This window comes from Onychomys torridus, chromosome 6, assembly GCF_903995425.1.
Source record: "Onychomys torridus chromosome 6, mOncTor1.1, whole genome shotgun sequence".
Lineage (NCBI taxonomy): Eukaryota > Metazoa > Chordata > Mammalia > Rodentia > Cricetidae > Onychomys > Onychomys torridus.
Window position 1 is genome coordinate 35,109,887 of NC_050448.1, and position 26,706 is coordinate 35,136,592.

Here is a 26,706-nt window from a genome sequence, read left to right on the forward strand (position 1 = left end):
GTGTTGATGGTATAGCAGAGACCGGGGCCTCAAGCCAGACCAATGATTCTTTATGATAAATGCCTGCATGTAAAAATGTATGGATAAAGAGGTTCATTGCATGACTCACTGTGTCACACTGCAGCTTCCATGATGAGATTTTCCCCCCTTTTCCTTTTTTTTTTTCTTAAATTTTATTTTGTTTTATTTTCTTTTTGGGGGGTGATGGGTTGGATCGGGAGGCATGATGTGAAAGACACAAAGAAAAAATAAAAGGATAGTTTAAAAAAAAGTAATACATTATTAGCTTGATGGTGGTGGTGCACACCTTTAATCCTAGCACTATGGAGGCAGAGGCAGGGGGATCTCTGTGAGTTCAGCCTGGTCTACAGAGCAAGTTCCAGGACAGCTAGGGATACACAGAGAAACCTTGTCTCAAAACAAACAAACAAACAAAAACAGACAAAAAACACAAAACAAGAAATATTGTTATTTAAAAATATACTCTCTAAGACAGAAATAACTATGATAATGACAATCATTTCTTAGAGCAAAAATGTTATCCATTTACATCGTTATTAATAGTTGATTTCATTCAGTTTAGGGATCCTGGCCTGCAGTTAACTTCTGGAAATGAATTCTATGCTGCAATGTCAGTCAGTCCTGACAGTGGAGAGCAATGATGAACTTAGCATTTACAACACACACACACACACACACATACTCCTGTAAATTCTGAACACTACTTCTGTGTCTTTCTTTGCCTGTTATGGAACACTCACCTGTCACTCACTTTCTCCTTTATTCAAGGCTCCAGGTGACACTTAGGGCTACTGTTTTAAAGATGAACACTATGGACTAGGCAAGGGATCATCAGTGTTTCAGGATACACTCTAAGCTTTGCAGACAGACATAAGGTTCCTACATGAAGAGGATGAGTTAGGACCCAGTGGATATGGACAGGTGTAGATTTGTTCAAAGAAAGGATGGAGTCAGAGGCCTGATAGACAGATGACCAGAAATTATACAATCTGATTTTTAAGTGACTTTTAGGAAATGCTACTTACTATTACTTATAATATACATTAATAATTGATTTCAAGGGTACCTTCATTGCTCTAAGGCATCTGATTTAATGTTTTCACTGTTATGCTTAATGAACATAACTTAAAAGTTAGTTACCATTAAAGGCCAGAAACACAGAAGAGTTACTACTGTTTGATGGGTTGTGTGATTGGCAGATTAATATTAATACTGAGCAGATTTAATATAAGCTTCAAGAGAACAAGCCAACTTGAATCAGCTATTTTTGATGAAACAAAGTACTAGGTAATGCAAACTAAAGTACACAATGGCAAACATGGATGTTAGTACTTGTGATTGAGGAAAGGGCAAGATGTGAGTTTCCTATGACCTCGAAAATAGGAATGGGTCCAGGAAAAGAGTCATACCTGCGTCTAATTTAGCAAAAGCCTTTGTCTGCCTTTATTTCCAAAAGTAACATTTAAACATTTACTTTGGAATTGGAGACAAACATTTGGTATTCAGGAAATAGTAAATAGATTTTTAGGAATAGGGAAAACAATTCTCATGATACAGAAATGTAGCAATGGGTGTTTCCAGGACCTGGCACTAGATAGAATAACCTTTTGTAGTATATCCTCCAGAAGTGGAAGGATGGGAGTCTGTCTCCCTCATGCAATGAGTAATAACATCTCTGCTGTAGGAATAAATCACTGCAGGCTTTTATAGAGCTATACCATATTACTTTCAGTAAGCAAGCTCCTGGAAACACAAGTGTAATACTGTTAATAGGAGATGCACAGAAGCCCACTGCCCTACTCAATCTTGTACTCCGGTGCTGTATGGCTGACAACAAATTGAGGTTAAAGCTCAACTGGAGGTCTGAGACTATGCAGCAGGATGGTTTGCTGTCATTTGTTTGAAGTTGAATTTCCTTGTCTAGCACAGGCTGTTTCTGAGCCTGCAGTCCTCTTGCCAATGCTGAGATGGCAGTGTACTACCATATCTAGCTAACATGGAAGTTTTAACCTGGCTCTAGGTAGGATATAACCTCATAGTCTAGTTCTTGGACTCAATGCATGCTTTAAGCTTGTGCCCAAGTGGTATTTGTCTCTTTATGACCTGCTTTAATCAGAGCTCAAAAGTTATTAGCTGATCCTTGAAGATGTCCACACCCAATCAGGCCATGGCAGATCCTGTTCTCAATGACCTCAGACTAGCACCAGGACAAAGAGAAGTTGAGGGTGGGACTGGGAGGTTAACTGGTAGAAATAGGGTTTTAGAAGTGTGAGGGCAGAGCAAAACATTCCAAATAATTCATCCTGGCCTGGCTGGCAAGTCCTGTGCTCACCTTGCCGAAGCACCATTTTCCAAGGCTGTCAGCAGGGTAGAGAGACAGAAGTCAAGGGATTCATTATCCTATCCTATTTTCCAACAGTAGCAGTAGTTTTATGGCAGGATATGTACTTAGAATTATTTCCCCATCCAAATCACTGTTCCTCATTGCATATGTGTTTTGCTATTGATCAATTGTCAGTAAAGCACATTTGCTTCAAGTCCAGAGAATGAGGCACATTAAATTATCAACCTTCAAATGAATGTTGATGACAACCACTGGCATACATTTCTTCACCAGGAGATAGAGTTGGAGTTGAGTGGCTTTATGTGTTCCTCACAACAAGCAGAAGCATATTAACAAGTACCTGCAAGGTTGTCGATTTCTTTCTCCTGGAGCAGACTGACCGCGTCATCATCTCCTTCCAACATAAGCTCAGTCTCTGAGTTCTGGTTTACGATTGCTTGGCTTCTGAATGCTTTCTTGGACTTCACTACATCTTCTTCAGTGCCTACATGCAAGCAAAATAGCAGTTTAGTTACTGGGAATGTATTTGCACTTAGTGTAGGCATTACATATATTTTCTTTACTATATGCTATGTTTGTTATTTCTTACAACCATAGAACATTTTAAAATACTTCTTTACCTTGTTTATTTGAATTTCTCTGAGAAAAGTTGAAGATGATTTAATCCTTACTTTACTGATGAAGTAAGGAGAGAAAGCGACTGTCTCACTGTGGTCCTACAATCCACCCTTCTATTTTCTTTACAATACTCTGTCCCTGATTTTACCACTGGCCCATTCTACTTTTTGAGACCAGTTCTCTCTGACTTGCCAAGGCTGGCCTTGAACTTGTGATTCTCTGGAGCAGCTCTGAGTAGCAAGGAGTGCAGGCCAACTCTATCAGACCAAGTTTATAACCCATTCTATGTGACTCTAGAATCATGCATGCTCTACAAATATATCTGTATTTCCCTTCAAATCCAGCTTTCTGATCCATACCATTTTAAAATTTAATTTATATAATCATACTGTTATGTGAATTAACTAATTATTAGTTTTTGAAAGATGATGAGATGGGTATAAAGGAAACAGGAAAGTATTTACTTCTGAGTGAAGAAATGGTGTCAACTAGGAAGCTACAACACAAGGAGGTAAGGTAGAAGGATGCTCAATGGGAATACTGCACAAAGTGGGTTCTTTACCAATTAACGAAATAAAAATGGATTTTCTGAAATTATATCCTGATTTGGTATACAAAATAATATAAAACCAAGTAAAACACACAATGAGTTCCAGGATATCTAGGGCTATGCAGAGAGACTCTGTCTCAAGAAAACCAAACCAAACCAAACCAAACCAAACCAAAACAAAAGAGATACCAGTAAGGCTGAATTAAAGAACACTTTAAGCACACACAAACAGCCAAGTTGGTTTTATTCCAGAGGAGCAATATTAGTTCACATATCCAGATTGACTGCCTGACAAGCATTTCCACATTCTCAAACACTTGCTTTGGGTGACAGCAATCTAAAACTGTTAAAACTGCAAATTAACTAGACACATGCATAAACTAGTCCACATGGGACTAGCTCTATTTCAGACCATTTCAGTCTAAGGTATGCCATGCTGAACATGCACACAATCTTGTCTGTGTTCCTTGAAGTTCAATCTGGAGGAAAATATTGTGTTCTACCTATAGCATCGGGTACAGGCTTGAAAGATAGCACTGACTACTAGGTTGCTTCGTGCAGTGTATATACTCCTGGAAATTGGTCCTATATGGTGGTGCTGTGCTTGGTGCCAGGTTCTGTGATAATGCTGCTCCCAGGACATGTCACAGCTTTGGCCCAATGTTCTCTTGATACAATTTACAGTACATTTATTTGGTCAGTTCTCCTAGGTCCATTGCATAGGCCTTCCAAGTGTGCATCAGTGCTGGTATTACTCAACTGCTTTCCTGGAAGCACATCTAGGTGCTGTAAAATTTGCACTGGGAAACAGCATGTGAGCCTACTCTCAGCCCTTCGTTCATTTCCTGCTTCCTTCTCTCCCTGACCTTATGTAGCTTTCCTTTCCTTTCTTTTTTTTGAGACAGAATAGCTTTTCTTTTTCGTAGAGACTGGGGCACCGATTCTGCTTGATAAATACAAACTGATTCAAAGGCCACAAAAAAGTAAAAACAGATGCTTAAGAGGACAGCTACACCAGAACCACTGTAGAGTGGCTCTAGCTGTAGGGGAAGCTACCACTAAAGCCCTCCAGGGGCAACAGCCCTTTAGTATGGTGAACATAATGCAGCTAGCTACACAGTGACCTTGGATGCTTAGAAAAACTTGAGACAAATACTGCTATTGCAAAACCAACACCTCACTGGAGACTTTACATGGGTTACATAGGGTACTTTTTCACTGTTCATTGGTGAGTCTTACTCCTGGAATAACAGATGAAAGACCGAGTCTGGACTATTTCAGATGCATATACCAATACAAATCCAGCACAGCAGGAATGTCTGAGGGGGAGTAATAGTCTCAATCCCTTTGCCAGTCTGGCAGTAATTTAATCAGAGCAACTTTGAGCTTGCTTCGTTTAACAAAAGATGCAAATGCAATGATAAACAACTCAGGGATTGTTCACCCGCCTAACAAGTACTCATGCATTCCCCAGCTGAGCTAACCAGCTTGTTCCTTCTTCCCCCTGCCTAGGTCAAAGGCTGAGGATTCATCTTGTGTGGTCCTGGCCACTGCATTACTTTCAGTCACTGGCTCATATGACCCTCAACTCATTTTCAGAATGTTTATCATACAATACAAGTATGCTGAGTATTTCTGTTTCATTTCATTTGCTTTGTAATCAACACTTTCAGCAAGATTTACACTGCAGAGTAAAACCTAGACTCCTTGGCATAGCTGATCAAATCCTCAGCTTCTCATTGCCAGCCTCACATCACCTCTTGCCACTGTTCCCCAGCAGTACTGAGTCAAGGTTAGCTTCTGGCAAATGCCATGATCTCACATCTCTCTTGACCTGTGTTGATGCTATGCCCAATGTAAGGGTGTTCCTTTTCCCTTTTCTATTTCTAGCGGCCCCTCACAATTCTTTTTCTTTAGACATCTATCCTAGGTGACCCGTGTGCTATCACAGCTAATATAACTTTGGATACATACTGGAGGCAGGATCTCTTATAAGCCTGCCCTCCCCACTACACTACTTTGTCATCTCTGCTGTATATGGGGCTGGCACTCAATAGGTGCACACAAAACCTGCTGAAGTTCATTCATTCCCTTCTCATAATTTGTCAACTCTTTTCCTTATGCTCTCCCCACACCTCCTAATTCTTCCAGCTGAAGTACCTGGCATTTGCTTGTGTATTTACCTCCACATACACCTGGAGGCCCTCTGATGGCTGGAATCACATATCTGTCTCTGTATTCTCTCATACTTAGCACATTGCCTGGTAAGGAACAAGCACTAATAAATCTTCGATGAGTGGAGGCACAGGAGTCATCTCTGGATATCTCTAAATCAAAATTTCCCCAAATGCCCCAGAATCTCACTGATTTGTGTTAATTTATGTGAAATGGAGCCTAGGTATTTGCATTAAGGTAACAATGCCCATTAAATTTCAGTCAGCCTAATAACCCAGTTTTTCCTTGTATCAACTACCATGTAAAAAGAGAAGGGGCAGCTTCAGGTAATTCTACGTTCCATAATAAAACCTACTTGTAAAAAACATGCAGTAGAAGGAGCTTGAAAATGTATCAAGCATTGTCTGATCTCTTCTAGCTTTGAAGCAGAAAACATTCAATTTTTTTCATTATATTTGCTAAAGGAACTGGTATCTACACACAGAGCTGATCAACCCTGCTGAAGTGTTAGCAGCTTGCAGCCCAGTGAACTTACCAGTTTTGTGGAACTGAAACAAACATTTGTCTAGATTAGAGTATACGAGATTTAAAGGTGCTTTTCAATCACAATATCCTTTATGAATTAGAGTTTCATCCATCAACATCACAGCCAAAGGAGGAAGGTCTCAGAGGGCTGTCTCATTACAAGGCTTGTAAACACTGTCCTTAGAAAGAATTGGTTTATCACCTAACAAATCAAAATCTGATTGAGAGGAGAATTTATTTGAGATCATCTGTCTTAGAAGACATGTTGAACTGAATGCACTTCTTGGCCTCTTTAGCCATTCATCAAGAAATTAACGAGCAAATGCCACAAACCACTGGAGGAGCGCTTTAGACTGGAAATGGGAATCACAAAGAAGTGAGTAAAGCCAGACAGGAGAGATGGGGATGCTTATGTCCTGAGAAGATAGGAAAATGGCATGGGAATGTAAAGTTTCAGGAGAAAAAAGTACCAGAGACTTGTGTATGAATGAAGTCAAATGCAAAAATAGATTTGTTTTAATTTCCTATCACGTTTTAAACACAGGAAAGCATTTTCCATAGACTTATTCATAGAGTTATAGAGACAATGTGCAGCCCTGAAGACTTTCTTCCTTCATAAGTTTCTCTTAATAACCAGGAAACCATGAGAATCCAGGTATATTCTAATTAAGCTAATTAACTAATTTACTTTTTTTCCCTTGCCAGGGATTGAACGCAGGGCCATGTATGCTAGCAAGCCCCCGATCACTGAGCTAAATCATCGGCTCTGACAGATGATATTTTAAAAGTGAAGTGACAGGAAAACTGTCCCCAGCATTGCTACTCTATGCCAGCACCCTACAATTTTATTACTATTGCTTCAGTTTTTATTGTCTTAAATAAGCCTAAGTTTAAATACACTGACAGAATGGGCACACCTGCTTCGGTTGAGACTATCAATGTCTTACAAATAATCAAGATCTAGCAATTAGTTTGTTGTTATTACATTATTTTATATTGATAAAAATATCATAAAGGAAAACACAACATGATTTATTTTCATTTAAGCAATTATTCTACAGTTAACTGTAGATACTAAAAATGAGCAGCAGTCACAGGGCTGAAGAGGTGGCTTAGTGATTAAGCCCGTTAAGCCTGACACAGGTGATTTCTTTGTCCATTTGGTTTATTGCATGCTGTCAAACTTGTGTAGGTTAAATATTAAACCTATATCTTTTATTTTGAGATGTTTTATTTAGAGATTTTCTTAGTGGCATTTCTCTCCCCTTTTGTCTAGTTCTGGTGTGGTACTTGGGATGGAACCCAGGAACATGATTGTTCAAGGCAAGTGTTCTACCATTGATCTACACCCTCAATTTCTTAGTGGAATTTAATTTATAGCTTAGGCATTGAGTAAACAAATGTTTGTTGAGAAAGCACATGAAAGTGATATTGTTATAACTCACCCACTAATTCTCTTATACACTGTTTCTTAAGTTACTTTTTTTTTGGCATGTCCTTCAGTTTATCCATAATGGGAAATTGGACTTTACTATTTATCATTCATTATTCTTTTCTTTTATACCCACCATAAACATTAAAAAAACCACACCAATTTCTTAACTTCAGTTTCCAATATGTGAAAGAATAATGAGAATTTTCCCAACCTAAGTCTCAAGGGATTATTGCAAAATTAAAATGAGATTGCAGATGCTTATGTATTTTGAACATCATTAAACTAAGCTTTGTCTCTCATGCTATTACTGGATCTATACAAAGGGAGAAGAGAAAGTAGGCAAATGTGAGAATCATAAACCTAAAATAAGATTAGCCTGATTCTGAAGTCCTAAGTGCACTGCCTGGCCAACATCAGTGCCCTTGGCTTTGTGGAATATTTCCTTCCACCATGCTATGCAAGGTGTCCGCTCATAATCATTACAAAGCACAATGTACCCTCAGTTAGTCTAAATAGATGCTTCCTAAACAAAGAAGAATATGCAGTTCATGTGCTGTTAAGTTTTTGTGAAACAGAACATAGTGCAGACAGCTGACATTTAAATATTTTTCCCCCAGGACCATTTTATTCATTGCATTCATTAAGTTATTATTAAACAAGCTACCCAAGCATTAACTTTATATTTTATTTTCATCATCATCATCATCATCATCATCATCATCATCATCATCATCAGTTTTGGGGTCTAAGGTTTTAACCTAGGGCCTCATGCATGCTAGGGAAGCACTCTAAAACAGAGCTATATCACCGGCCCCTTTTTCTTCTTTTTTGAAAAATGTCGATACAGGTTTTCACAAAGTAGTGGAAGCCTTGAGCTCACAGGGAAGTCCTGGCCAGCTTTGAAGTAGTGATGCTCCAAGCAAAGTTTTGCTGGTATCACAGGCATGTGCCACAATGCCCAGCACTGCATCAACATTTCTGATGGCTTTTGAAATTTTATACATGGTTATTTTAACAATATGAATGTTTAAAATCTTGGTTATCTGAAAGAAAAGGCCTTATGATTTTTCAATTAAAAACAAGTTTAACATAGTTTTTTCTCATCTTTTGAAGGAGGTCTTTGTAGGGAGGCTGGCAGAGTGAAAATTTAACCTAATTTTAATTTTGCCTAAATGTATGCTTAGAAAATTCTAATGTTTGTAGACATCAGGAAATTAGCTTCACTGGAGGGCATTCTTTTCAAGAGAGAAATTCTTTGCAAGATGCATCATTTCATAATTTTTTTATCTTGTTCAATGTTTTTTTGACAAACCACCCTAATATAAGTCAGATAAAATACTGTGATTAAATACTTTTTTTTAAAAAAAAAATAAAAGCACCAATGATTTGGATACTTTGGGAAACGTTAAAATAAAGATTTTTTTTTCTCATTAAAATTCAAGTCAGAGCAACAAATACCTTCATAGGATGGTGCTTTTTGTAGCTCTACACAATATTATTTAACTGCCACCCAAAGAAAAAGAGTTCAAGATAAATGCACCTTTCCCCTAATTAGGTGTAGTTACAAGATCTCATGTGATGACATGTATGTCTGAGGACCATATAGTTCTGAACATTGGACAGCAAAGGGTGAAGGAATTTTTATTTTGTTTTGTTTTTTTTTTTGTTTTTTTTGTTTTTTGTTTTTTAAATCACATAGAAACTTACTGCTCCTAACTTTGGGTGCTGGGCTTACTGAATGTGTGAGATAAAAGCTAAAGGCACTTATGTGGAAATTTGCTACAGCAGTCACTCACTAGCAATTTAATTTTAAATTTAAATTTAAATTTCCCTTCTAAGAAATTTAAATTTAAGATGTAATTTCAGAGTTTGATTTTAAACATAGAACAAATATTTCCTCCTTAAGATGGACATATAAAAGGAAAGATTATTTTTAACTGACACATGGTCTGAATAGAATACTAAAGGAAAGGGAGAAAGAAGAAAGGAAGAAACAAAGAAAGGAAGGAAAAAGAAAGAAAAAATCCGGGAAAATCCCAAAGGTGAAAACTCCATTCTACATTAGAGAGACTGGAATCCTGAAGGCACATTACTCTTTCTATATGTGATCCATCCCCCAGAACCTTCATCCCATCTGCATAAACTTCTCTGAAAAAAAAAAAAAAGTCCCCACAAATGAAACAGGCTGTTCACACTCAAACAGACAATTTATGAGTGTTCCTTGGACACCTTCATATAAAGGGAGGGCAATTGCTGGATAAGTTTAATAAGGCAGATGTAAAAGCACAAGATCAGCCTTCATGCTCCTTCTTTTAGCTGTGGTATTTCTGTCCAGGTGAGGAACATCTAAACACCATTCCCACTATAATTCATTTCTGTTGACAAAGAGTTTAGTGAGTGATCACAAATAGATATTACATATGCTTCTATAAAATAAAAAATTCAAAAATGACACTTGGACTTGAATCATTATTGATGATACATCATTCATTACCTTGCATAGAATGGGAGCAATGCATCCTTTGTGTTTCTATCAAGGAGGAATGTGCAGACATCCCTTATCCCTTCAGGTAGGCTGTCCTCTGAACAGCCTGAGGAAAATGTTGCTGTGTAGTAATCTTTTAGTATTAGCAATCTGTGTATTAATTAAGATTCAGCGTCCATAGAAATTATTCCGAGTGTTAAACCCTTATGCAGATTAGTTATGTCTGTAACAACTGAGAGAAGAAAATGGCTACCTAACAGCAACCATTATTGCTCAGTGGAAAAGGACAGCAAGGACACTTGCAAGTAAAAGAATTGGATCAATATTAACGCGATTTTCATTTCATGCTTCCCCAACTCCAGTAAGCTGACAATATACTCTGATTATGTGAACTGCCTGAGAGTAACACAGGTTATTAGAGCAGGAGGTGGAAATGGGAGGCACTTTTTATATTGACAGGCCTGCTAATAGAGTATACTGATTTTCAAAGACATGTAATACATTTTCACAATTTGGTTCTGACAGCAAAAAACAGAATTTCATTTATTCCTAATTCAAAATATTCATATGTAAGCAATATTTTTTCAGCAGACCAGCAAAGGGGATATTCATAAACAGCATTTTTAAACAGAAAAATGCAATTAAAAAGGTGCAAGAAATGATACTGCATTTAAGTGGATTTAAGCACAATATAACTATGAAATGTTAATATAATAATCTAACAGTCAATTCAGAAAACTGTAATCTATGCTTTTTAGAAGAATATATGCCATACTAACTTTTTATGTAGTTTAGGATTGATATCTCTCAGTAGAATTGTGACTAGCCATGAAGTTAGCGTGATGTATAATTAGAACAGGATTTTGTTATACTGCAAGCCATGTAGCACATTTTACTTGAGGAAAAACAAATACTGCTCTTGAGCAAGTTTGGAACTCAGTGTCATACAGGTCAGGACAATGTGTCCTCAACTCTGCCTGATTTCACTGCAGATCCCCATGGTAAAGTGCTTAGAAGAATAGCGGTGGGAGAGGAGTGTATTGAAATGGAGTAACAGTGGGTCATTCCCTCCTTCTTTAAGCTTTTTTTTTTTTACCTTAGAAGAAAAGAGAAGGATGGGTTGGGGAGGGAACTTAGAAAGGAAAGAAGCCTGCGAAATCTTGTGCCCTGAGGAGTAGACAGGAGCAGAATGCAAGCCTGGAATCATAACACATCTTGAGAAGGAAAAAACAGGAAGTAGATGACATGAGCAAAACCAGAAGGGTGGGGCACACTTCCTAGAGCAACATGGGAAATCTGCTTCAAGTATCTCAGACTACTGGGAAAGGAGTAAGATGCTTTGAACAGGCTCAGAGAGGAGGAAGAAAATGGTAACTAACTCCTTTCTCTTTATTACTAAAACAAGGCACAGCTAGGATGCTGATGATGTGCAGGCTATTTTAACAGCACTTTATAGAACCAAGTGCTGGAGATGTAACTCAGTGGCAGAATGATTCTTTACTTGGGTTGGTGCTCTAGGAACAACCCAAGTAGACAAAAAATAAGTAAATAATAAATAAATGAATAAAAAATAGAAATAAAGCCAGTATAACAAATAAATTGAAAAAATAAACCTACATTATGTTTTCAGAAGTGACAATATATAAAGCCTATGAATGACACTGAGGTGGCCTATATTACAACATCCTCATGGGTAACATGCTGTGAGAGTTACCAGATATTATCAGGTAAACTGCATGTAAGAGAATGTTCCATAGGGTCAAGTGCACACAGAGCATGGCAGGGTGGTGCTTGGGGTGAGTTTACGTCACCCATGACATCACTAGGTCACCTCATTTCTGTGGTCTGTCCTTTTGCAAATATAAATCCTTCAACAGTTCTCTGTTCACAGCCTCATTTTCATGCTATCTCCCCATAACAGCCTCTGGTTTCTTCATGTGGTACTGGTCTCCATTTGTGGGTACACTATTCTGTGTGGTGTTGACCTTAATTCCACAAGCCCACTCTATTCACTGATTTGGAGGAATTCAGTTCATGTTTTCAACTGCCACTCAGACATATGATCTTTACAGGGCTCACAACACTGATAGTACACTGCAAAACAAATTCCTATTGTAGCACAAATCTTAAAAGGGTCTTATTAATAAAAACAAACCTGAGGCCAGGTATTGGGGTGAATGCTGGAAGATCAGAGTAGCAGAACAAGCCACAGCTTCCTCACCTTTCCAGTTCCTCAGCTAATCCTATTTCCTCAGACTGGAAGCCTCTGAATCTCAGCTGAACTGCTGCTCAAAAGCCTAAAAGCTTAACCAGCTCTAGGTCCTCATCCTCAGGCCTTATATACCTTTCTGCTTCCCGCCATCACTTCCTGGGATTAAAGGCTCTTATTACCATGTCTGACTATTTCCAATATGGCCTTGAACTCACAGAGATCCAAAAGGATCTCTGCCTCTGGAATGCGAGGATTAAAGGTGTGTGTGCCACCACTTTCTGGCCTCTATCTGTTCTCTGACCCCAGATAAGCTTATTAGGGTGCACAATATTTTTGGGAATACAATATCAATATCACCACAACCTATTATACTTTGCACATGTATTACTCATGCAGTTGTATGTAGATGTTGCCAGAAACTGGTCTAAAATAAGCAAACTAATAAAGAAGTATGTTTCCCCTTGTCACTTGGCATAAGTCTACCAGCCGAACTTTACCCCAGCTTTCTCTCTAGCATCTCAGGATGTTCTAAGTAAAATAAAATATAAACAACTAATTTCAGATCTTAAAAATGTCTCACTTGTTGATATGACTTTAGAAAACTTCGTCCTTCAATTCAGTTCCCCAAACTAATCAAGTCTGCGGTTAAATGTGGTACATGGACCTCATCAAATCAGTACAAGACAGTGACTGGGTTTTCAAGAGCATTCAGCTCTACAAAAACATGGGTGCTCTAATGGTATATGCAAAGAAACCTGATTTTGGTTTGTAATTGGTTTTTATTTTATCTGAGAATATGAAATATCTAAAATAAAATTAGTTTATTTTTCCATATATTTTGATGTACATTAAATTATTTTTTTACTTATAATCTAAAATAAGAAAATTTGTATTCATAGCTACAGACTGACTGCAAAGACTTGCTCAGGGCCATCACTTTCTTTCCTACTGAGTCATATCCCCAGTCCTAAATACAAATATTTTATGAATTTCTGTCATTAATACAAACACAGAGTCCATCAAGTCAAGGCCTTAAGCCTCCCCATGTCAGTGAATTCTATCTAGCCTAGCCTACCCTAGCCTACTCTGTTCTGTTCTACTCACTTCCCTCCCCATGCTGGCGATTTCTCTTCCCTTTCCTCCTATCTCTTCAGTAAGTGCCTTTCAATCAGCACAGTTAAACTTCTGAATCTGCTTAAATCTTATGTGTCTGAATCTTCAACATAAGACCAGGTAGCTTGTTGGAATAGTTTTTGATATGAGAAATGCCATGTATGTGTAGATGGGTGCTATAAGCATATTTGTAGCCTTTATGACCCCATTTTAGGAAATTTATTTAAGTCATTTTACTAGCCCATAAAACCATAGGGTAAAGACAAGGGTAGGAGACTAAGCTTGTAAGGTGATGTCAAGAAGAGCTGGCAGACAACTGCCTGCAGGTCTTTCCTTCTCTTAAGACAATTGCATCATTAATTTTTCAGCAGTTACTGGAACCTAATTCAAACCACCAATTTTTATTCTGAATACAGAGATCCAATTTACAATGCACCAACTAAAGCAGGTTTACTCCTGTTTCTACATAGTAAGGATGTGGGTTCTCAAATGCTGTAGTAATTGCAAACTCTTGGAAGAATGAAGACAGACAATTTCCTGGTTCTCCTGAATGGCTGCACTGCTGCACAGCATTGTTTCTACTCTCAGTGTCTTACTATTTTCTGAGGACTACATGTAACACATTACAGTAGCCATGCATTCAGCAGCAGACTAATTTAATTCCAGCTCATTACAGAGCTGCTTTTTGTGCATCAAGGTCATAACTTGATGGCTTCACAAGCTTAGATAAATCAGGTGTTAAGCAGACAGATCTCTGAGGAACCTAAGAATGTTCTCATTTGCAGTTCTCAGCATATCTTATTATTTATTGCCAAAGAAATGACTGATTAACTTTGTCATCTTTGCTCTGTGTTTTTTTTTTTCTCCCTCAGGCTGCGGCAGCCTGCCCTCCTCTGCAGTGCCAGATCAGACCTATTTAAGATGATGTCTTTGATCACAGACACGAAGCACTTGCGATCTTAGCCTTTGATGAAATGGAGCTCCACTGTAATTTTATGGAAGAGAAACAGAAGCCCAAATGATGACTGACAATCACCAAAGAGATCCAAACTTACTATGAGTTTTCCCTATTCTTTGTCAGCAGGTATCTTTACACACTAGAATGTACCAGAAGTTGGAGAGTCTAGGTATTGTTTTAATATGTAACTCTCAAAACCCACTATTTCAATTACTTACCTATTAGCTAATTGTCCAAAGAATAAACCATGCAGGTGAGAAGATGAATTTTAAAATATCTTTCTTACATAATTTCACTGCTATGGCTTGTAAAATTCCTGATAATTAAATTCTAAATTGAAAGAGATTTTACCACTAAAAACCACCCAAACAACACATTCAGTACATGCAAAATTAGTACAATAAACATCAAGAAAAAAATTACACGCCTCTAGGTTTTTATTAATCACATTCCAACACCAGAGACTGAGACTGTGTCAAATCATACTGAATCTTTTGCACACGACGACCTCATAAATTATTCAACTCGTTAGTGTTACTAAAAAGCAGGAAACATTTTATCGCTGCACAGGTTATTTTCCAGTTGAAAAAGGTCAGCTACAAGTTTAATAATAAAGTCATGGAGCCAACTTTCAAAAATCATTATGAAATAAAACTATTGTCTTTTGTTTCCTTAAAATGATATCCAACTCTGATTATTTACTCATTTAAAGATAGAATCAACATTTTAATTGAGACTCTAAGAAAACTGATAATAGTGCCATGAAATCTGAACTACAGCTGAATATTCCTTCGCATCAGGGAAGTACAACTCTAATGTAATCCACACCGTGTGTCTGGACTTAGGGTATCAAGAACGGTCAAGTGATTCAAGGCATTGCCACGAAACCTGAAGTCGTCCATTGCCTCTGCTTTACTTGTGTTTCCCTCACGGAGGCTCCTAGTCTCCAAACTCCTGATCTACACTAACACATGACTCAATTTGAGCTTTGGCATCCAGACATGTTTTACCTACTAAGGAAAGGCTACCTCTTTCAGTTTTCAAGTCTTTAACAATTCTGACTACTTTATCACTGATTCCAGTTCTTTTACCCACACTGGAAGTTACCAGTATAAAACATTATTTTGTTCCTGAAACATTAATTTTTCTATCACATAGATAAATGAAAAATGGTTTTCACCAAAATCCACAACTGAGATTGTGCATATTCAAAGCCTAATGGCAAGTCAGGATTTAAAACATTTTATCATAGGGAGGTAGAAATGATGTAATTACTTGACAAAGAAGGAGGAGTACATTGAATTTCAATTTGTCCTAGGTGGTCTTTGGGAGTTTATAGCTTTGTCCTATGATGGTACCCTAACCTGTGTACTCAACATCACAGGTCTACAAGGCAGATGCTGGTCTGCACCCTGCCCTGCCTGACTTTGCAGACATAAAGACACTATAATGTTTGACAGGTTATTCAGACAATGGTTTGGGTTTTATATAGTTTGGCTTTTCTTTTTTGGCCTTATATAGATGTTTTGAACATAAAACTTATCTTTAAAAACAGAATCTGCTTTCAATTAAGCCTTCCAGCATCTATTTTTATTGAAGGAAGTGCTTTGTAATCATTACTGGCAGTTACTTCCTCTTTCTTCTGAAGAAGTACTTCATGTGCAGATTGGGGGCAAGCAGGGTTGGAGGAAGTGGGGGAATCCTGGGTGTTTGCAATCTTCCCTTTATTTGTCTGCAGATATTCCTCCCTGGAATATTTCCATTTTCCTGTCCCTTGCTCCTTTTTAGACTGCTAACCTTCTCCTCAGTTCCTGAGGTCCACAGACATTTGAAAAGGTGTACCCGGGAAGTGTTCAGGGAGGGAGATCTGTGGTGTGTTATCTTTGGTCTTCCAAACCATGACCTGAATCCTGGAGAGTGATCATCATGTGACTCTACCACAGGAACTGTACAGGTGTTTTAAATATATGATGCTTGTTCCTAACACTTGTCAAATAAAAACACTCTTCTTTCTCTTCATCAAGGAACCTGACACAAGAGGGACAAAAGATCCTGAGTACTGATCATCATCTAGCATTTAAAATTAATGAAAATAGAATATTAAAAATTCCCATATAGTACACAGAAGATTTGCCAGCATGGCTCATTTATTTCAAGATGTAAGTACTATTTATTTTAGTCCAGGTTTATTAACAATAGTTCATTTGTGACTAAAATATGAACCTCCATCAAAGGGATTTTTAAGGTAAAAAAAAATACAAACCAAACACAAAGAGACCCATTTTTAAAGCAGAAACAAAATGATTTTCTTCATAACAAAGCCCTTTGGAAGTAACCTATGAGTATGGTAGCCTCTACAGAATTAAAGCTTTTATAACTATACCAATGCTCTTCAGCCTAAACTCTCTTACAAATTATTTGCACACAACTCTACTTTTAAATGAGATAAACTCATGCTGAATTTAAATTAGTAAATAGAGCACACACGTTTAATGCCAACATTCCAGAGGCGGAGGCACGTGGAACTGTGAATTCCAGGCCAGTTCCAGGTACTATTAAGTATATGATGCCTGTATAGGCAGTTATTTCTATGAATCATGAATGTCACAACTCACGTTCAGTTGGCTGCAAATCCTCAGGGTGCTAAAATCCTTAGATTGGCTTACAGCTGATATGAGAATTCTTTATAGTAAGGACTCATATGATTTATTGAAACATTTTTAATATTTACTTCCACTGTATAATTATTTTGTAATTTTTCTTAGGTAATGGTTGCATTGAAACCCTAAGGTACAGTGTTTATTTGGTAATGATTTGTATCTTTTTACATTCACCTCATTAAGAATAAGAATTACATGGCATGATACAAACTATATCATGATGCAAAAACTATTTACCATATGTGGTAAACTTTAAAATAGATAGCTCATTTAATTACTTTCAAATAAGTGAAAATAAATACGGCAAGTAACTCCAGGGTTAAAAGTGGACAACATAAACTACAAGGACAGCATTTATTATTGTTACCTTGGGATAGAAGGCATCAGAAATTCTGACGTGGCCAATCAGACTTAAACTCACGAGAGCATTTAAAAATGTGTAAACGGGGACAGTGAGATGGCTAAGTGAGTAAAGGTGCTTGCCATTAACTCTGATGAACCTGAACTGAATCCCCAGGACCCATATGCTGAAAGAAGAGAAATGGCTGTCTTTGACCTCCACACATGAGCTATGGCATGTAAACACAGGTGCCTGTACTTGTGCATACATGAGCATGAGCACACACATGCACACAATAAATGTAATAAATTTTTAAAATGGGCAAACAAAAATGTAATTAAGGAAACTTATTAGACAATAATCTAAAGTAACATTTTTATTAAACTGTAGTGATATTGTTACTAAACATCTTTAAAAAGAGAATTTGGGAACAACTTTCTGGCAGTGATGGTTGATAATAGTGAACATATGACAGTTATGACAAACTTCACTGGCAATCCACTGGAAGCCTGGGGGCTGAACTGGCTGACCAGAAGAAGACTGTCTGTCTAGTTATGAGTCATGTGCATGGTATTGTATATGCATGTGTTTGCATGCATGCACAATACACATGGTTATGTGGACACGTGTGTATGTGCATGTGGATGCCACTCAAGTCTTTGTTGACCATTTTCAATTGCGTGTACATGTATGAATGTATGCATGGACGCATGGATACCTTCCTTGATTACTTTCCACCTTGTCTTATAAAACTGGGGCTCTCTAAATCTGGAGTTTATTGAGTGCTTAGACTGGCTGGCCAGTGAGCTTCAGGGATCTGCTTGTCTCTGGCTCTGCAATGCTGGGGTCACAGATGTATGCTTCTGTGTCCTACTTTTAAGAGGAACTCAGCAAGACTTTTACTGACTGATCTCCCCAGCCTGGTAATTTTCTGAGCCTAAAAAAAATAGGGTGGAAATATATAGGTTACTAATATAACATTTCAGTTATATATGCATATGGAACTAGGGATCATTGTATATGTCTATGTATGTATATATGGGTACACACACACTGATGGGTAAAAACACAGATTTTGCAGCAGGGCTCATGCAATACCCAGGGTAGAAAAAAAACACAAAATACACACCCACACCTGAGTACAATATTATAACATGTTTACATGGCTTGTGGTCATTAAAGTTTGAAAGACACTAAAAAATCCATTTTACTAGTTTTAGGCTATCTGAACGGGTGTTAGGTTGTGACCAGATTCAGATATTTTAATCTTTTATGGTAAGATGAAGTCTCTTAAATAAATCTAAGAAATACGGAGTTCAGTTTGACTCAGATAGTCCTAAAGGGCAAGGCAGATCATGTTATTTCTGACACTTAACGCAGTGAATATTACATAACACTGAAAAAATAAATTCTTACTACAACAGACCTCTTCCCTCAGGAGGGACCCCTGCTTTGGAGGCAGTGGCACTCACCATACTCTATTGCAGATTTGAGCAGTGCTTCTGCATGCGTGGAGCCAAAGGCATTTCGAACGAATCTTCTCCTTCGACGAAGGTCATCCTCCCAGTAATCCAGACGCCAGAAATCATGCAGTTGACTAGATGTGGGAAGAAATGACATTAATGTTATTAACAAAATGTCAAAACTGGAAATTCATTTGTTCCCCAAAATTAGAATTTTATTTCATTGGTCTCTCTGGAAAATTAGACAGTTGTGTTTGTATGAGTATTACTATCACAATCAAACAGAAGCTATAACAGCTGCAATCTCATACTTTATTCTCTTACACTGTAAACACTTGACAATTTTTCTTTCTTCCTTTTTTATTTTTCAGTGTTCTCTTCTCTACCAAAACGTTGATCACGGAGAGTTCAGTAACAAATGCAACATCAAACTGCAAGAAGCCCTAATGATAGTTTTCTTTCTTTTACACTTTATAACAATCTTGTAAATCACAGAGTAGATCTTACCACAAATAGTCTGCAATTTAATGTCTGTGCTTAGTAGACTAAATTAAGAAGAATAAAATATTGCCCATGTGGATCTGGTGGAGAAATGATTAAAATGATGTGCTGAAATATTCATTGAAGTAAATCCCTGCTGCCCACAGCAACCTGAGAAAAGTGCAATTTTATCCATTATTAATAATACCAAATTAGAGTTGCAAAAAATTTCCAGTATGTGGTAATTGTCTTGGTAAATTATTATTCTAACGCTAAGAGTCCTCAGATGATTTTACAGCTTTCAGCTAATATAAACCATTAACGACTATGGTTATCATTGGATAACATTGTCTTGTATGTGCTGAACCATTATTACAACCCACAGTGCATATTGGGAACTACTTGAAACATGCATATTACATGTCCAATGCAGTATTTTATAATGGAACTTGGTTTTCAATTTAACTTCAACAAACATTGGTGGTAAATACCTCAGCTTAAAAAGTTAGGTTTGTTGTTTACATGATGTAGACTAACACAGTTAAAAAAGATGATACTGTAACTGTTGTAAGCAGCACTATTCATAAAAACACGCAGAAAGCTTTCATAGAGTTTATTCACAACAGGAGAATATGGCAGGGCCTGTTTTGCTCATTATTGAATCTCTAATACCAGGTCTGGAACAAGTATACTTTTCAACAAGGAGTCAACAGAATAATTGTTAACTTCAAAATACCTATAGCCTGGGGCTGGAGAGATGATTTAGGGGTTTAGAGCATTTGCTGCCTGTAACTACAGTTTTAGAGGGTTTATCTCAGTCACTGTTCTATTGCTGTGAAGAGACACCATGACCAAGGAAACTCTTATAAAGAAAACATTGGAGGCTTGCCTACAGTTTCAGAGGTTTAGTTTATTATCATCATGGTGAAGAGCATGGCAGCATGCAGGCAGGGCTGGAGCAGTAGCTGAGAGCTGCATCATGATCCATAGGCAGAGAGAAAGACAGGGACCTTGTGCCTGGCATGGGCTTTGAAACCTCAAAGCCTACCCCAGCATTTCCTCCAATAAGGCCCCATCTCCTAATCCTTTTTTAATTCTCTCCAAATAGTGCCACTCCCTGATGCTAAGCATTCAAATACATGAGCCTGTAAGGGCCATTCTTACTCCAACCACCACATTCTACTTCCTGGACCCTGTAACAGGGCCCCAGATTTTAGTAGGCCCTAAGACCTTACTTAGCACAACTGACTCCATGATGGAAGTGCCATTCAGACTGTAAAACTCAGCACATAGACAGCACTACCTGCCAAAACTAAAACAAAGGCCTTATTCATCAAAGTCTATATAGTTCTGGGCAAGTATTAAAATGCACTAACTTTGCTTTTTAGCTTCTGTAGTTCTGCTTCTGGATAACTGTTCTTATTAACTGAAGTATGTCAATCTAGAATATGGTTTTTGTGCTTAAAAGCTCACTCTAAGAAAGGCTCAGTACTACACTGGGATCCTGAATAGGTAGTCACTGGCTGGCTAGTAAAGATGTTCTATTGGCTTAAACCCATGTCCGAGCAGTCTTCTTTGATGAATACCCCACAACAGCCCCCATGGGATTATAGCCACATCATAAAGCAAAAATGCATTCAGTCCAACTTCAAAAGTCCCCATAGTATATAACAGTCTCAAATTTGTTTCAAAGTCCAAAGTTTCTTCTGAGATTCATGCAATCTCTCAACTGTAATACCCCTATAAATATCAAAATAAAAAAGATCACATACTTCCAACATATAATGGTATAGGATATTCATTATTGGTCCAAAACGCAGGGAAGGGAGCATAGTGAGGAAATACTGGATCAAAGCAAGACAGAAAACCAGCTGGACAAATTCCAAACTCTGCAGCTCCATGTCTTATGTGGAAATGCTCTTCATCTCTCCAACTCTGTTAAGCTTTGTTGACTGCAACATACTTCTTTCTCTTGGGCTTGTTCTACTCCCTGTTAGCAACTCTCCTCAGCAGGTGTCCCACAACTCTGGCATTTCCAAACTCTTGGGGTCTCAAAGGAAGTCAAGGGTTCAACTTCATAGCTTCATGCAATGTCCTCTCTGGAGCTCCATGCAGGGACACTCTTGACACATGCCTGGCCTTGGCAGCTTTCCTTAGTCTTGGAGGGAGATTCCATAATCCCTTCCTTACATCCTTGACTCTAAAGCTAGAACCATGTGGCTAGAATTGCCAAGTTCTGCTACTAGATGGGGCCGGAACTTGTTCCTTGTTCAACTGCATTTGAATCAGCTTTTTGCTGTTTTCTTCTTTTGGTTGTTTTCTTCACTGCTTAAAGTTTCCTTTTACTCTTTTTTACAAGGTAGAAGCTTAGCTGGGTGGGGTCTTGACCTGAGGTCACCACTCCCTTTATTCCATTTAACACCAGGCTTTTCTTTAACTATTTATTTCCTTGAGCACTGGACTTAGTTCCATTACATTTCCTGATGCTCCACTCCAACCCCGAAAAGTATACATTTTGTATTTTTCCTTCCTCAGCTTGCTTCTTTTCATTATAGATCTGTGTAAGAGTGGTCACTGTAGATATAACCATCTTGTTAAATAAGAAACACAGAGCCAATTGCAGAGTTAAAAGCCAAGAGGTCAGAGCAATAGCTGAGAGCTGAAAACCTTACCCTTCACTGCTGCTCTGTCTTTCCTCTCCACCAGACCTACTTCCTGTGTTTTTCTCTTTTTTATAGACTTTCTGTTCTGCCTTCTCATTGGTTGTAAACCCAACCACATGACCTCCTTGCCACTGCCTGTCTGTATAGACCTCCAGGTCTTACATGGTTGGTATTGAGATTAAAGGCGTGTGTCTCCATACTGGCTGTATCCTTGAACACACAGAGATCCACCTAGCTCTGCCTCCCAAGTGCTGGGATTAAATGCGTGCAACCACCACCGCCCAGCTTCTGCTTTGGCTTGCTCTGACCCCAAGGCAACTTTGTTAATATACAAATAAAATCACATTTCAGTACAAATAAAATACCACCACAGGTCACTAATAATCATACAACATAAGCTATCTTGAAACCTCCTCTGCCATTGCCATTAATCTAAAACTCTTCAGTTTAACCTCAGGAAGATTTTAGGACAAGGACAAAAAGCAGCCACCTTTGTCAAAGTATCACAAGAACCTACTCTAGACCTCTGGACCTCCTTGAACTGGGCCCCCAAAGTTCAAACAGCCCTCAGCCCTGTCTTCTATGCTCCTACTAGGATGGTCCAGTAAGCCCCGACAACTGCTTTTCTAGTCCAAAGTCCCAAAGTCTTCCATATTCCTCTAACAAACAGCAATGGTCAGGCTGTCACACTCATGACACCAACTTCTGTCTTAGTCATGTTTTACTGCTGTGAAGAGACACCATGATCAAGGCAACTCTCAAAAAAGAAAACATTAACTTGGGGGCTTGCTTACAGTTTTGATTTTCTTGTTTAGTTTTGTTTTTAAGGTACTTGAGTTTTTTTTTTTTTTTTTTTTTTTTTTTTTTTTTTAAAGGGGTGGATTACTCTCATAAAGTAGACAGAAGACTGAATTTACATTATAAAACAAAACCAAAGATGGTAACTGGCTGCTGGACATTTAGCAATAAAAATTATTCTAGAGATCAGATAAAAGGTTAGAGTCAGAAAAAACAGATAATTTACTAAAAACACACATAAGACACATGAACACACATTACCCCTAGTAATCAATGATATCAAGAATTCTGTATATGACTTAGAAGGCAGAGGCAGGCAGATCTCTGTGAGTTTTAGGCCAGTTTGGTCTACAGAGTGAGTTCCAGGACAGTCAGGGCTACATAGTGAAAGTCTGTTTAGAACCCCTCCCCCCCCAAAAAAAAAAAATCCATGTATGAAATCTAATCTTGCCCAGATCAAACAAAAACATCTATCTGACAGATTGGTAATTAAAAATTATCTTCACATAAATAGGCACAAAGTATATAATGTACTTTGACTTCATACAGTGAATATATGCCAATAAAAGATATTGCATATTAAAGACTCGAATTTGTGTCTGTCTGTTGGTCTTTCTTTGCTTTTTTTGGGCAGTACTAAGGATTAAAGCCAGGGCTTTGCATATGCTAGGAAAGTGGTCCACCACTGAGCTACATACCAAGCCTGAACTATGCACTTCAGTATGGTGCTATCCTAATTTGAGTACCTGAACTATATAATTTAAATGGGTAGGTTGTACAGTCTATAAATTATAATAAAGCTATTACTAAGATAAAGGTGTCATTGTCTCCTTTTGGACACACTATAGATTGTACTTTTCCCATCTACTTTTTTTTCTTTTTTTTTAAAAAAATGAGACATGATCTTGTTATGTAGCTCAAGCTTGCCTTGACCTTGTAGGAAGGTCAATCCCCTTACATCAGTATGCCAAGTGCTAGGAGACAAGAGTTGGCCACCATGCCTAACTCTATATGCATGTTGAAGAAAGGCATGCTGATGTGACTTTTTGGCCAGTTACTTGTGAGCAGCAGCCAGTCACTTTCAGACAAGACTCCCAGAGACAGTGGGTAGGGCATAGGCACCATGTCCCTTCCCTCCACACACCATCCAGTGTTTAAGATGCTTAAGTGACTTCTGGGAGCACTGCTATTCTGAGGGCCTGTGGTGGATGTGGATGTGAGTGAGAAATATGATTTTCTTGAGTTGAATCCCTGAGATGTTCAGGTTGTTTGTTACCTCAGTATAACCCAAGAGATAAGTTGGTAGGATGGCAACTATGGCAGCCAATGGGCATCATTCCACATATGCTAGCTTATTTAGTCCTCTTAAACTCCAAACGAGAAAAGCACCATTATTACACATGCTTATAAGATAAGAAAATAGAGGCCAGGAGGGGTGGCTGTTCTCAGGATCAAGAGACCACTTAGTGGCAGAGCAAGTGTGTGTTCTCTGGTACTCTGATTTCTTAGCTACACTCACTGTAAAGGCAATGGAGAAAATTAATTCTCTTGAGGATGCGACACTGAAGACAGCTGTTGACTGCCTCCTTTCCAGCAGAGATAAACTAACTTGGATGAACACTGGTAATTATGGGAGCGACACAGTGAACTTTAAAAACTCAAGTTCATGTCATCTAGTAATGTTTAGGAGGGATATAGTTATTTTTCGTATTAGCATATGCTAACTGAATAATCATGGGTTTCATTTAGTCTCTTTCATATGTCTGCCTTATACTTTGGTCATATTTGATTCATGAGATAGATCTTATTCTACTATCAATATGAAGGGGAGGCATGACTATTTGATAAGGAGAGGGAAAGCACTTAAGGGGAAATCTTTAGTCCTTCCTTAAAATAATTAGTCCAGTTGCTTATTTTCCAGTGATTTTAGTGTACTGGTACAGGCCTACCAAGGAAACATAAGCCTTTCCTGTGCCCTCAAATCCCTAAGTGAAATCAAAATCTATTAGTCACTTTGCATTACTAAAGAAAGTCAGTGATATTTCAGACAGAATATGAGTAATAGTAATTTTAGAAAAGTTTGTAACTGATTTGCAAATAGAAAACTAAAGCAAAAGGTTGATCGTGATTGTTCCTACCAAACCACTACTACTGTCTTCATGTTCTTCTTGCACATAGGCTGTGCCACTATCTCTCAATTGCCATTAACAAAAGCACTGTTGCATACAACTATAAGCAAAAAGGAAATGAAGTCATATGGACAAGCAGTTTGACAAATTGACATATATAATTCTATCTAAGGGGAGGTCCAATAAGAAAGAAACAGACTCCTAATGACCTAGTTTGGCAGTCAGTGACACAGACGAACGAAATCTTTAACAAATATATACAGACTAATTTCTCTTTTCTATGCTTTTTGAGTAGTAGTCTAATCATGGGGAAGCTAGAAATTACACTCTTAAAATATTTCAGTATTCCATGTCTCCACCTCATTTGAGACAGGGTTCACTCTGTGGTTCAGGATAGCCTACAATTCCCCTGGTGATCTTCCTATCTTAGCTTCTCAAATGTTGGGATTACAGCGGTGAACCACCCTGTTGGGACTGAGATATTTTGTAATTTTTCATTTATCTACATACATACACTTTATAAAATGTATATACTAGATATACCCTCTATATTACATAGTAAAGTAGTATATAAATACCCATTACATAGTATATACACATTATGCAATACAGTATACAAACCACACACACTATTTTAAAGACAATGCTTAGCGCTGGGTCAGAAGGCAGCTGACTTAACACAACAGAGCTGGCTTATTTATGGAGCATTCTCTCCATCTCTGTGAGTCACTAGCATTCTGAAATGTTCTTTCCCTGCTTTGTGTACCAGTGCACCTGGGCCTGTGACTACATCTCCAGTTCTCAGTATACAAGAAGAAAGTGAGCAATGAAGTCAAGAAGCCTCAGGCAAAACCTCCAGAAACCTAGAACAGCAGCTAAAGCCTCTGGTACATACCAAGTGGTTTAAGAATTTTCAGCTAAGTTTAAGGGATGGAACCATGACTCCTAACTGTACACTCTTGATTAGCAACAACAGCCACAAAATAACACTACATACGTTGATAATATGAAACAGCTAAAGTAGAGAAATACAAATTTGAAATGCTTCAAAGAAATACTATTTAGTGTAAACCAAAATAGGAGGACAGGCCTGTGACCCTAGCTATTCGGGAGGCTAAGGCAGGGAGATTTCCAGCTCAAAGCCTGCCTGCACTACAGAGTAAGATATTGTAAAAAAAGAAAGAAAAAAAAAAGAAACAAGAAAAAGAAAAAAATAGAAAGAGACATACACAAAAAAAAAAGAAAGAAGAAAGGCCTTCCCTAAAAATATCCAACAGAAAATATAAACATTGAAATAAAAAATATTTCCTTTACCACTTTGATAAAAATAAAGTAATTAATAAAAAATACTTCTGAAGGCTTACTATGCACAGGATGATATTTAGGCAAGGAAGCTGGCTGGTGCTCTTTTATTTTCAGGATGTCCAGAATCATTAGCATAGTCTTCCCAGTGTCTCACGGCACAAGAAAGGGTTTTGCTGAACTTGAGCCTCTTCCGAGGACAAGCACTTCTGACAGACAGCATCAGCACCTTGGTCCCTTCTAGGCACAGACATCAATTCTCTAATTGTTCTCTTGTATTTCTGCACACACTGCAGTTCTGCTAGTTACAAGTTCAGGGAATTCTACTCCACTGAACTTCGTTTCTTTTTTTCTCCCTCACCCCACTACAAACCTTGTATTCTCTCCCTCTCTCTCTCTCTCTCTCTCTCTCTCTCTCTCTCTCTCTCTCTCTCT

At 38.0% G+C, this 26,706-nt stretch overlaps 1 protein-coding gene across 5 annotated transcripts in view; it reads right to left on the reverse strand.

Annotated features, from left to right (window-relative positions):
* Positions 1 to 26,706, reverse strand: part of Nbea (neurobeachin) — a 551,973-nt gene that overhangs the window by 191,242 nt on the left and 334,025 nt on the right. For all 5 annotated transcript variants that reach the window (XM_036189952.1, XM_036189948.1, XM_036189950.1 and 2 more), the window contains 2 exons: positions 18,909 to 19,033; positions 2,706 to 2,849 (listed from right to left, as the gene is read on the reverse strand). In XM_036189952.1, coding sequence (XP_036045845.1) covers positions 2,706 to 2,849; positions 18,909 to 19,033 — 269 coding nt within the window. The remainder of the gene's footprint in view (positions 1 to 2,705; positions 2,850 to 18,908; positions 19,034 to 26,706) is intronic.